General features: G+C 44.3%; 1 protein-coding gene across 1 annotated transcript in view; it reads left to right on the top strand.

Moving 5' to 3' along the window:
* LOC121283499 (forkhead box protein N1-like) overlaps window positions 1-13,443 on the top strand; it is a 68,217-nt gene that overhangs the window by 31,625 nt on the left and 23,149 nt on the right. Inside the window, exon 4 of the mRNA XM_041198151.1 lies at window positions 5,630-5,757. Coding sequence (XP_041054085.1) covers window positions 5,630-5,757 — 128 coding nt within the window. The remainder of the gene's footprint in view (window positions 1-5,629; window positions 5,758-13,443) is intronic.

The raw sequence follows: 13,443 nt of genomic DNA, 5'->3' as shown, positions 1-13,443 counted from the left end.
ATGTCATTCTGGGATGGAGGAGATGATCTGGGCGAATAGACGTTGGAATCATGGCTGGAGTTCTATTTATTTTGCTCATGAAAGTTTACTGTGAGTGGGATTTGTGGGGTGAGATTGCTAGGACAGGAGTATGTAATGGGCTCATAATGAATCAGTAATCTGTTTTACACTGCATATGATTCCCAAGAGTGTTTTCCATTGACTTAAATCTTGTCCTTTTGTTTACTTACCTATTGTCCCACTCTATCTTGGTGCTTTTTATAAGTTTTTTGAGTATTGAAATATCGTGATAAAGTTGTGCTGCAGAGTAAATATTGAAAATATATTGTAGTGAGAAGCAGAAAACAGCAGTCTTCAACTTGCTGATCAAGAAAACAAGATACAATTGTGAACCATTCAGTCTTTGTTCTCTGGCCTCTTAAAAGTTGTGTTGCACAGAGATGCCTGAGAGCTCCTACGCTTCTCACTGACAGTGAAGATCAATATTGTTCAATCTTCCACTTTGTTGCTCAGGAGTCATTTCATCTTTCTACCCTGTGAGATTACTGATAAAATAGAATTTAATTATACATCTTGTATGAAATAATTATATTGAATAATATCATACGCCCAGGCAAAAGAAAGTCTTCTTCTACTTCTACAGAATGGAAATGATCTTGTGCAGTATATCTGGGTTGCAAGTTTTGAATCTTTCTCCCAAAAGAATTTACTGTCATCATGTCCATATGGTGTAATGTGCAGAACATGTTAATGAGGCCTGAGGCAGTCACCAAAATCAGTTATCGTCTGCACAGAGTTGTAAATAACTAATGGTATATTTTGCCATCAAATTAACAATATTGCATGATGCTGAAAAAGCAAAATTTGTACTCTCTGGTTTGTTTAATAGTCACAGTGGGATCACCTATAGGGTGCACACAAATGAACACTGCATTATATCATTGCTGCTCTTAATATTAATCACCAATGCTGCATATATAATCGGGTGATATTTGTAAACAGATGCCAATAATGGGTGTCATAATTTTACTGTGACCTTTCTGTGATTGTTTGGTGAATCTTGAAAGGGGAAAAAATATCATGCATGATGGAGGGGGAGGGTTAAAGTAGGGGTGGGGAGAACATGAGCAGGAGAGAGAACACATTCTGAGTGGGGCACAGCCAGAGTGGGTATTCAGAATTTGGTGCAAACCGGGAATTGAACTGGTAAGTCTTTCCTCTTTAATTTCCGTAACTCTTTCATGTACAAACCCCTTTCCATCTGTTTCAGATGAAGTTACATTGTTTGTCATTGTGAGATTTGAACTCCTGATCTTGGGGTTATAAACCCAGTACCATAACCACTTGGCTATTTAGGTCAAACCTTTAATTTTTGTAAATTCAGTAGTCTAGTTAAAAGGTTGTTAAGGTAGCTGACTCAGCTGACTGTGTGACAGTTAACTGTCAATCACATGAAGCTTGATTAGGGCCTGCTTATGTGTTAATTACTATTTGAAACGTAACTAGTGGTGAGTTAACTCAGCTCGATTTTAAAAAGGGACTATCTAGAAGCACACTACAGTGTGCTTGCACATGAACAGGAGAGAGAGCACAGCCAGAGTGGGTATTTGGAATTTGGTGCAAAGTGGGAATTCAGTGTATAGGGGAAGAGGTGCTCTTTGCATTCTTTCCTTGCTCTCCAACTTCTTAAATCTTCAGAGCGTGCTGCAGCAGGGGAGGCTACAAGGGAAAGGAATCATGGGTAAGTAGTGGGTAAGGTACTTACTACTTTAATCGCTTATAGTTTAAGGTCTTTTTGTGGTTTACAGTTTGTATATTCTATGGTAACGAGGATCAGGAAAGAAGGGCCCTAGAGTAATTGGCTTAAAAGGTTTAATTTAAAGAGATAAGTCATGGCAGGAGCGTTTAAAGCTGTGGTATGCTCCTCGTGTTCCATGTGGGAAGCCGGGGATATTTCCAGTGCTCGGAGCCAGCATGCGTGCAGGAAGTGTGTCCAGCTGCAGCTCCTGGAAGCTCGGGTTTCAGAGCTGGAATGGCGGCTGGGGACACTGTGGAGCATCTGCGAGTCTGAGAGCATCGTGGATAGCACATTTAGAGAGGTGGTCGTACCGCAGATGAAGGGACTTGAGGAAGGAAGGGAATTCCTGCATCACTGGGACTGTTTCTGGGCAAAGTGGGACCTGTACAAGCAGGACGGTCTACATCTGAACCACAGCGGGACTAACATCCTTGCGGGCAGATTTGCTGGTGCTGTTGGGAGGAGTTTAAACTAATTTGGCAGGGGGAGGGGACACAATGTTAGCAGAATAGGGACACATCATAATACAGCAAAATAATCAAGTCAGAGGGAGTACAGCTGCAATAAGCTTCAAGGGAATAAGGCAAGGCTGGATGGCCTCTATTTTAATGCCAGGAGTATTATAGGTAAAACGGATGAGTTAAGAGTGAGGATTGACACATGGAATTGTGATATAGTGGCCATCACTGAGACGTAGTTGAGGGAGGGGCAGGATTGGCAGCTCAACATTCCAGGATATAGAATCTTCAGGCGAGACAGGGGAGGGGGTAAAAGAGGAGGAGGCATTGTATTATTAGTTAAGGAGTCAGTTACTGCAGTAAGGAGAGATGATATCTTGGAGCGGGCATCGAATGAAGCTTTGTGGGTAGAGCTTAGGAATAAAAAAGGGGCAACCACATTATTAGGTGTTTATTATAGATCCCCAGATAGCCAGTGGGAAATTAAGGAGCAAATATGTGCACAATTTGTGGATGTGTGTAAAACCAATAACAATAGGGTAATTATATTAGGTGGTTTCAACTTTCCCAACATTAATTGAGATAGACATAGAGTTAAGGGCTTGGATGGAGTGGATTTCTTGAAATGTGTACAGGAGAACTTTTAAGCTCAATATGTAGAGGGTCCAACAAGGGACGGCGCAGTGCTGGATCTAATTCTGGGGAATGAAGCCGGACAGGTGGCTGAGGTGGTGGTGGGCGAGCATTTTAGTGATAGCGAGCACAACGTGGTACAGTTTAAGTTTGTTATGGACAAAGAAATCGACAAGTTGCAAAAAAATGTTTTGGTTTGGGGGAGAGTGGATTTTAGTAAAATAAGGCAGGATCTGGCCAAGGTAGACTAGGAACAGTTACTTGTGGGGAAATATACAGAGGAACAGTATGGGGTATTCAAAAAGGAAATGGGGAGGGTACCGGCTCAGCATGTTCCCTCTAGGGTGATAGTTAGGAGTAATAAGCCCAGAGAACCATGGATGAATAGAAATATTCAGGTTACGATGAAAAGGAAAAGTGAGGCTTTTAACAGGTACAAGGGAAGCAAATCAGCAGAGGCAGACAGTGCAGCTGGAGCTTAAGAAAGCAGTTAGGAGAGCAAAGAGGGGATATGAGAAAGCTCTGGCTGGTAAAAGTAGGGAAAATCCCAAGATGTTCTATAAGTATATCAATGGGAAGAGGTTAACCAGGAAAAGAGTAGAGCCCATAAGGGACCAAGGGAGCAATCTATAGGTGGAGCCAGAGGACATTGCTAGAGTGTTGAATGAATATTTCACGACTGTCTTCACCCAAGAGAATGAGGATGAAGGTATCGAACTCGGGGAGAGAGACTGTGAGGTTCTTGAGCAAATTGATATAGGGAGTGACAAGGTATTGGAGGTGTTGGCGGGCTTAAAAGTGGACAAATCTCCAGGTCCGGATGATTTGTGTCCCAGACTGCTGAGGGAGGCAAGGGAGGAGATCGCAGGGGCTCTGACCCAAATTTTTTAATTCCTCTCTGGCCACGGGGGAGGTGCTAGAGGATTGGAGAACAGCTAATGTGGTTCCGCTATTTAAGAAGGGTTGTAGAGATAAGCCAGGGAACTACAGGCTAGTGAGTCTCATGTCAGTGGTAGGGAAACTATTGGAGAAAGTTCTGAAGGAGAGTATCTATCTCCACTTGGAGAGGCAAGGTTTGATCAGGGATAGTCAGCATGGCTTTGTCAGAGGGAGGCCATGCCTAACACATTTGATTGAATTTTTTGAGGAGTTGATCAGGTGTGTAGATGAGGGTAGTGTAGTTGATGTAGTTTATATGGATTTCAGCAAAGCCTTTGACAAGGTCCCCATGGGAGACTTATAAAGAAGATAAATGCACATGGGATACAGGGTAATTTGATAAGGCGGATTCAAAATTGGCTTAGTTGTAGGAGGCAGAGGGTGATGACAGAAGGATGCTTTAGTGACTGGAAGCCAGTGTCCAGTGGTGTACCACAGGGATCTGTGCTCGGTCCCCTATTACTTGTCATTTATATAAACGACATAGATGACTATATGGGGGGTAGGATTAGTAAGTTTGCGGTTGACACAAAGATTGGCTGGGTGGTTAACAGTGAGGTTGAGTGTCTTGGGCTACAGGAAGATATTGATGGTATGGTCAAATGGGCAGATAAGTAGCAGATGGAATTTAACCCTGAAAAGTGTGAGGTGAAACACTTTGGAAGGAGTAATTTGACAAGGAAGTATTCAATGAACAGCATGGCACTAGGAAGTTCTGAGGAACAAAGGGACCTTGGCATATGTGTCCATAGATCTCTGAAGACAGAGGGGCACATTAGTGGGGTAGTGAAAAAGGCATATGGGACACTTGCCTTTATCAATCAAGGCAAAGATTACAAAAGTAGGGAGGTCATGTTGGAGTTGTATAGAACCTTGGTGAGGCTATAGCTGGAGTACTGTGTGCCGTTCAGGTCACCACATTATAGGAAGGATGTAATTGCACTGGAGGGGGCGCATAGAAGATTCACCAGGATGTTGCCTGGGATGAAACATTTAAGTTATGAAGAGAGGTTGGATAGACTTGGGTTGTTTTCGTTGGAGCAGAGAAGACTGAGGGGCAACCCGATCGAGGTGTACAAGATTATGAGGGGCATGGACAGGGTGGATAGGGAGCAGCTGTTCCCCTTAGTTGAAGGGTCAGTCACAAGGGAGCATAAGTTCAAGGTGAGGGGTAGGATGTTTAGGGGGGATGTGAGGAAAAACTTTTTTACCCAGCGGGTGGTGACGGTCTGGAATGCGCTGCCTGGGAGGGTGTTGGAGGCGGGTTGCCTCACATCCTTTAAAAAGTACCTGGATGAGCACTTGGCATGTCATAACATTCAAGGCTATTGGCCAAGTGCTGGTAAATGGGATCACGTAGGTAGGTCAGATGTTTCTCACGTGACGGTGCAGACTCGATGGGCCGAAGGGCCTCTTCTGCACTGTGATTCTGTAATTCTGTGAATAAGGGCCCTGGAAACAGGAGAAGCACTGGGGTCCATGTTTTCTCTCCCCAGCCCTGGAGAGCACATGGATGATAGGTGAATGGGACTTGGTGCGAGTTACGACACAGCCAGCAAATTTTAGATAAGGTCAAACTTACAGAGGTGGCAAGGTGGGAGGCCAGCCAGGGGGGCATTGAATAATGCCATCTTGAGGTAACAAAGGCATGGACGAGGATTTGAGGTTTCAAAGTAACCCATTTGTATGTGAAGGAGTTTGAGATTCTTGTTGAGAACTGTTATACATGTCCATGTAGATCGAAATCATTATTTTATTCAGTGCAGAATTATTTGTTCACCTTGTTGTGTTTGTTTTGCAGTACTCTGGTATTACCAATTACCCCAGGTCATACCCTCCTTCTGACCAGTACCCCGATCAGAGGATTGCACCTCACATTACTCAGGAATCGCACCATCTGCTCTATCCTAAACCCATTTACTCATACAGGTAAAGTCAATGCTGATGATTGGGTCTATGATTGTGCCAAGCCACCATTTTCAACCGTTCCTGTATGGTAGTTGATTCTAATCTCAAAACAGAAGCCTGAGCTTCACATGATGGAATAGATCATTTGGGGTGAATAGCCTGTTTCTGGGCTATACATTCTATGTAAATAAAGCTGCTATCTAAGAACCTGAAAGAAGCCAACTTTTAAACAACATGGGCCAGGATTTTACGGCCCCTCCCACCTGGTGGGATATTAAGATCCCGCCGAACTGAATGGAGATTTAAATGGCTCTCTGCACCGGTCGGAGCGGGGAGAGACATGCCGCGGTGGGGCCGTAAAATCCTGGCCATGGATTCATAGTTTAGTATAGCACAGAAGGAAGCCATTAGGCCCATTGAATCTGTGCAGGCTTTTTCTTAGAACAGTTCAGTTAATTTCGTTCTTTTCACCCTGTCTCATATCCCTGCAGTTTTTTTTGTCCTTCAAGTGTTTATCTAATTTCCTTTTGAAAGCTGCTGTTGAATCTGCATTCACAACCTTATCAGGCAGTGCATTCGAAATCCTAACTACATGTCGCAGAGAGGTAGTGAGGTGGAGTTTAAGGAGGGAATTCCAGGGCCTTGGCAGCTGAAGGCATGGCCACCAATGGAGGAGTGTGTAAAATTGGGATGCTCAAGAGGCCAGAATTGGAGGAACAGAGTTAACTTTGAGGGTTGTGGGGTAGTAGCAGGTTGCAGAGAAAAGAAGGGGGTGAGGCCAAGGAAGGATTTGAAAACAAGTATAAGGCTTTAGAAATTGAGGCATTGCTGAACCCAGAGCCAATGTAGCTCAGCAAACACAAAGAGGACAGGTGCATTGGACTTGGTGTGAGTTAGGGTACAGGCAGCAAAAAATTTGATGAGCTTATGATTATGGAGGGTGGAAGTTGGAAGGCCAGCAGGAGAACATAGAAAAGTAGAGTCTGGAGATAACAAAAGCATGGTTGTGGGTTTCAGCACCAGATGAGCTGAGGCAGGTGGAGATGGGCTATGTTATTGTTAGAAGTACACGATCTCAGTGATGCAGAGGATATGGGGTTGTTGTGATGTATAATTTACAATCTGTCAGTGGCTATTCACATTGTTAAAGATCAATTGTCCTATGGTGTCTGTATTAAATACCACCTGGATGGAAAACTCTTTAAACTCAGTCACCTCCGTACCAAAACTAAATTGACCACATAGACATACATGATCTACAGTTTGCAGATGACTTTAGTGTCATTGCCAACTTTGCGCCACTCTTGATCTCTTCAATTCTGGACTGTGTATCAGTGACATATTACAGCGCTCGAGAAATTCCATCAGCAATGCCTCCATCACACCCTGCAGATTCAATGGGAAGACCGTCAAACAAACTAGTGTCCTTCTTGAAGCCAGCTCCACAAGCATTCAGGTAAAACTCCTGCAAATGATGGACTGGGAACTGTGACCGGATGGCCAAAAACTGTCTCTCCCACCAGGTCCTGTTTTCTCAACTGTCAAATGGCCAACATTCTAGGGGATGGCAACAACTTGTCCATCACACTTTGAGTCACAACATCTTAATAATGAAGTAGAGTAGGGGAAGAGAAGAAAAGAAAAGGAAGCAAATCCTGCACTCCGAATCCTACTACTTGCCTCATGTGCCCAAAGATCTGTGGATCAAGAATCAACCTGCTCAGTTACATGAAGATCCGTGGCAAAAATTTGTGACCCTGAATAGGCATCATCTATGAATTGAAGGGCAGACAATGATGATGACAACATGCTAAAAACCCTGTTTTTTTTCATTCATTCATGGGATGTGGGCATCGCTGGCTAAGCCAGCATTTTTTGCCCATCCCTAATTGCCCTTGAGAAGATGATGGTGAGCTGCCTTCTTGAACTGCTGCAGTCTATGTGGTGTAGGTACATCCACAGTGCTGTTAGGAAGGAAGTTCCATGATTTTGACCTAGTGACAGTGAAAGAATGGCAATATATTTCCAAGTCAGGATGGTGAATGGCTTAGAGGGGAACTAACAGTGGTGGTGTTCCCAGTTGACAGTTATTAGCTAGGTACACAGTTGAAGGATGAAAGTCCACTTTAGTGAGATAGTGAAGAGTGTCAGTGCTTTGAGATCCTTGACTCAATAGGAAATCAGCACTTTCAGAAAAGAGGCAAATAGGCAAAATAAAGCTTGAGGGTTCCCAGTGATTGAGATTTGTTGTACAGAACAGATAAATTGATATTTACTAATCCCATTAGTAATCTGTTTGGTAACAGAATTTCAACTCAATTCAATGCAACTCAAAATATAACAGGACTTTGTGAGGGGAACTGAAGAGCTAGAGAAATTAAATAAAGACAGAAAATGTGGTAATCAGTGGGTCAGGCAATATCTGTGGAAAGAAAAACAGAGTTAATGTTTCAGGTCTGTGACCTTTCATCAGAACTGAAATCTTGGGCAGAATTTTATGGTCAGGAAGCAGGCGGATGTACTTCCCGGTCCGAGGTAAAATCATGCATGACCCTAGGTCAGGTCAGGTCAGGTCTCCGACATCATTACGCCCAATTTCAATATTGCAGAAGGTGACTGGGGCCTAAAGTTGGAAACCCACCCGCCTTCCACCATGTGGTTTAACGGTGGTCGCTTAGGCTGCAAGTTGAGCGGGAATTGTGGCAGGGTACTCCAAAGGGCTCCAGGGCAGGATAAGAGCCAGCACCAAAGTCATACATTGAGGATTAGGAGGCTGCAGCGGAGTCTGCAGAAGAGGTCAGTGAAGTTGTCTTCTGATCACTTGGTGCACAAGTTTGATGTTGAACTTGTGAAGGGGTCTCACTTAGAAGAGGGGCTTCATCCAAGGAGAGGCAATTACAGGACCAGTTGATGCAAAAGGAGCCATAAGTGCCATGGGAATAGTCTACCCTGGTGGAGTCTTCTCCAGTGAGGAAGAGGGAAGGAGAAAGAGGGAGAGGAGGGAAGCAGGCCAGAGGCACCATCAAGCATCCTACCAGCGACATGAGCACCATGGTGACGCTGAAGGGCTGGAAGGCCAGCAAGGGAAATGAAATATGCCCAATGAGAAGACACTACCCTGAGGGGAGGGTATACAGGCAACGCTTCTTCAAACGAGTGAGTGCCAGTGTCACAAAAGGCTACATCTCTCCACAGAGATGGTGACATCCATCCACAATATAATTGCTGGGGAGATAAGTTTCAGCTGTGTGGATGGCCATCCCAAGCCAAAGGACCTAAACTTTGATGTCTCAGAATCCTTTCAAGGATTAGCAGGGGATCAATGCATTATCTTGCTATCTGCAGCCCACCACTGTACCAACCTAGTCATGGACGCATTGTTCAGGAGTTGGAAGCCTTCGGACTGTTCACCACTGATGACATGAACGGAGAGAGTGAGAGGCTTTGCGGCTGCTATGGGCTTCTCTAAAATGCAAGGGGCCATCCTTGCAGAGAAAGATAGGACAGTGCACCCTCTGAGTTCCCCTCCTCTTCCTCAGAGGTTAAGGCCAGTCCCTCGGCTGCCTGAGCAAACATCGTCTCCAATGGACCTGCTGAAGAAATAGCATGGATGAGTGCAACAGGAGGAACACTGAGCAAAAGTACATACATCTTCAACATCGACCTGCAACACATGACGTGTGGCTCAGATGTGGTGATCTCCACCCATTGCACCACACACGTCCACCCCATCCTCTGTCCCTTCCAGACTCTGTCACTGCCATGGCCGAGAACCTTGGCCTCTTCTCAGCCAAACAATCTAACCTTTGCTGATTGATCAGATCCAGGATGTCCTCCTCTATTTTTGTCAGCACTACCCAAGTTCAGGACTTCACCACCTATCATTAACCTTTCACAGGCTTTGTGGGCCCTCTCTTCCTGCGAAAACAATAGGAGATTGATGAGTTCCATGTCTGGATGAATCAACCCTTCTAACCTATTATCTTTGGTCCTTCTGTACTGTACATCGGGGCACTGCTTCCCTTGTGGGTAACACCCCCAGCCAACATGTCCAAGCCACCTGGAGCCATATATCCACATCCCTGGCAGACACCTCCCATGCATGGCACATGCATATCGTCCCATAGTTGCATGAGCACATTAACCGCTTCCTCACTCACCCTTGCGCAATCTAAAAGGTAATTCACCCTTTTCCTGCATTGCAGCCAGGTCTAATGCACAACTCCATGGCTACTGACTACCTCTGTCACCTCCATCCAGGTTTCTTTGTCAGATGGGAGGTCTCCTTCTGCCATCCCATGTTCACTGACAGCCTGGAGGATATTACTCACACGGAATCATAATTAAACTATGGAGCTGTCTGTAAATGGTTCTTTGCTATTGCTATAAGACCATATGACATAGGAGCAGAAGTAGGCCATTTGGCCCATCGAGTCTGCTCCAACATTCAGTGAGATCATGGCTGATCTGATAATCCTCAGCTCCACTTCCCTGCCTTTTCTCCATAATGCTTGATTCCCTTACTGATTAAAACTCGGTCTAGCTCAACTTTGAATATACTTAACGACGCAGCCTCTACCGCCTCTGTGGCAAAGAATTTCATAGATTTACTGCCCCCTGAGAGAAGAAATTACTCCTCATTTCTGCCCTAAATGGATGACCCCTTACTTTGAGATTATGCCCTCAGGTCCTAGAGTCTCCCACAAGGGGAAACAACCTCTCAGCATCTACCTGCCAAAGTGCATAACCTCACATTTTCCCACGTTATATTCCATCTGCCAAGTTTTTGCCCACTCACTTAACCTGTCTATATCCCTCTGTAGATTCTTTGTGTCATCCTCACCACTTGCCTTCCCACCAATTTTTGTGTCTTCTGCAAACTTGGTGACAGCACTTTCACTTCCCCCATCTAAGTGATTAATATGTATTGTAAATAATTGTGGCCCCAGCACTAATTCCTGTGGCACTCCACTAGTTACAGGTTGCCACCCTGAAAATGCCCCCCTTATCGAAACTCTCTGTCTTCTGTTAATTAGCCAATCCTCTATCCATGCTAATATACTACCCCCAACACCATGGGCTCTTATCTTATTAAGTTGCCTTATGTGCGGTACCTTATTGAATGCCTTTTGGATATCCAAATATATTATTACATCTACTGGTTCCCCTTTATCGATCCTGCTTGTTACCTTCTCAAAGAATTCTAATAAATTTGTCAGGCATGATTTCCCCTTCATGAAGCTATGCTGACTCTGCTTGATTATATTATGCATTTCTAAATGCTCTGCTATTACATCCTTTATGATAGACTAACATTTTCCCAATGACGGATGTTAAGCTAACTGACCTTTAGTTACCTGTTTTTTGTCTCCCTCCCTCTTTGAATAAGGGTGTTACATTGGCAGGTTCTTGGGACTTTTACAGAATCTAAGGATTCTTGGAAGATTACCACCAGTGCACCAACTATCTGTGTAGCTACTTCCTTTAATATCCTAGGATGCAACCCATCAGTTCCAGGGCACTTTATTGGCCTTTAGCCCCATTAGTTTCGCAAATACTTTTTCTGTAGTGATAGTTATGGTATTTATTTACTCTCCCCTTTTGCCCATTGATTTTTAGTATTTTTGGAATGCTATTAGTGTCTTCTACCATGAAAACTTATGCAAAGTATTTATTCAACTCCTCTGCCATTTCCTGGTTCCCCTTTATTATTTCCCCAACCACATGGTCTAAGGAGCCTATATTCACTTTGGCCCCTCTCTTCTTATTTATATTTTTAAGAAGCTCTTACTGTCCATTTTATATTCCTTGCAAGTTTACCTTCAATGTTTATTTTCTCCCCCTTTAATATTTTTTGGTCATCTTTTGTTAGTTTTGAAAACTTTCCCAATCCTCTGGCTTACCACTAATCTTTGCCACATTACGAGCAGAATTTTCTGCCTATCGGGGAGTTGTGCAGGCGTGTTTGCATGTGGGCGGGTTCGCAATCGGCACCTCTGGGCACGCTGCCATTTTACGTGGGTGAGCCAATTAAGGCCCACCCAGCGTGACGTCCGCCCTGAAGTGCTGTGCACTCCCTGTGCATGGGGGATTCCCTAAGCAGGTCTGTGCTGAAAGAGCCCACAGATCTCCCCAAGGCAAAGTGCTGCTTCAGGGAGATCACTTCAACTTTAAAAACTGTGCTGAACGGAGAAGAAAAAAATCATTGACATGTCCCCTCATGTGACAGTCATATGAGTTGGTCAATTACTTGAATGTTAAAACTTAATAAACATTTTTAAAACCCTTATGAAACCTCATCCTGCCCGTGGATAAGGTTTCATGTCTTTTTGGAAGCCTGCCCGCCAACCGTAAGGTTGGACGGGCAGCCCTGACAACACCTCAATTAGGTAATTAGCAGGCCTTAATAGGCCTTAGACAGTTAATCGGCTGCCCGCCCACTGAACTGAAAATCTAAATGAAGCAAGGTGACGTTGGGATGCATGCCCACGTCACCCCATCTCATTTTACGTGTCAGCGTGCAGGTCCCACCCCCACACGGGCGACCGGGAAATTCTGCCGTATATGTTTTTCTTTCAATTTGATACTATCCTTAACTTCCTTGGTTAACCATGGTTGGTTTATCCCCTTCTTAGAATCCTTCTTCCTCACTGGGATATACCTTTGTTGCGAGTCATGAACTATTTTCTTAAATGTCTGCCATTGTTCAAAACCATCTTTTCTACTCAACTCCTTTCCCAGTTCACTCCAACCAACTCTGCCCTCATTCCTTTCTCATTCCCTTATTTAAGTTTAGCACAGTCCTTTCTGACCCAAGTTTCTCACTCTCAAACTGAATGCTAAATTCTACCATGTTATAGTCACTGTTTCCTAGAGGATCTTTTACTCTGAGATCATTTATTCAACCTGCTACATTGCAAAATAGCCTGATCCCTGGTTGGATCTACAACATATTGTTCTAGGACAAAAACAGAATTACCTGGAAAAACTCAGCAGGTCTGGCAGCATCGGCGGAGAAGAAAAGAGTTGACGTTTCGAGTCCTCATGACCCTTCGACAGAACTTGAGTTCGAGTCCAGGAAAGAGCTGAAATATAAGCTGGTTTAAGGTGTGTGTGTGGGGGGCGGAGAGATAGAGCGACAGAGAGGTGGAGGGGGTTGGTGTGGTTGTAGCGACAAACAAGCAGTGATAGAAGCAGATCATCAAAAGATGTCAACAACAATAGTACAATAGAACACATAGGTGTTAAAGTTAAAGTTGGTGATATTATCTAAACGAATGTGCTAATTAAGAATGGATGGTAGGGCACTCAAGGTATAGCTCTAGAGGGTTTTTTTTTTTATATAATGGAAATAGGTGGGAAAAGGAAAATCTTTATAATTTATTGGGAAAAAAAAAAAAAGAAGGGGGAAACAGAAAGGGGGTGGGGATGGGGGAGGGGACTCACGACCTAAAGTTGTTGAATTCAATATTCAGTCCGGAAGGCTGTAAAGTCCCTAGTCGGAAGATGAGGTGTTGTTCCTCCAGTTTGCGTTGGGCTTCACTGGAACAATGCAGCAAGCCAAGGACAGACATGTGGGCAAGAGAGCAGGGTGGAGTGTTAAAATGGCAAGCGACAGGGAGGTTTGGGTCATTCTTGCGGACAGACCGCAGGTGTTCTGCAAAGCGGTCGCCCAGTTTACGTTTGGTCTCTCCAATGTAGAGGAGT

Source organism: Carcharodon carcharias, chromosome 10 (genome assembly GCF_017639515.1).
Source record: "Carcharodon carcharias isolate sCarCar2 chromosome 10, sCarCar2.pri, whole genome shotgun sequence".
Lineage (NCBI taxonomy): Eukaryota > Metazoa > Chordata > Chondrichthyes > Lamniformes > Lamnidae > Carcharodon > Carcharodon carcharias.
The sequence above is the reverse complement of the archived record's forward strand: the minus strand, read 5'-3'. Positions and strand labels throughout refer to the sequence as shown.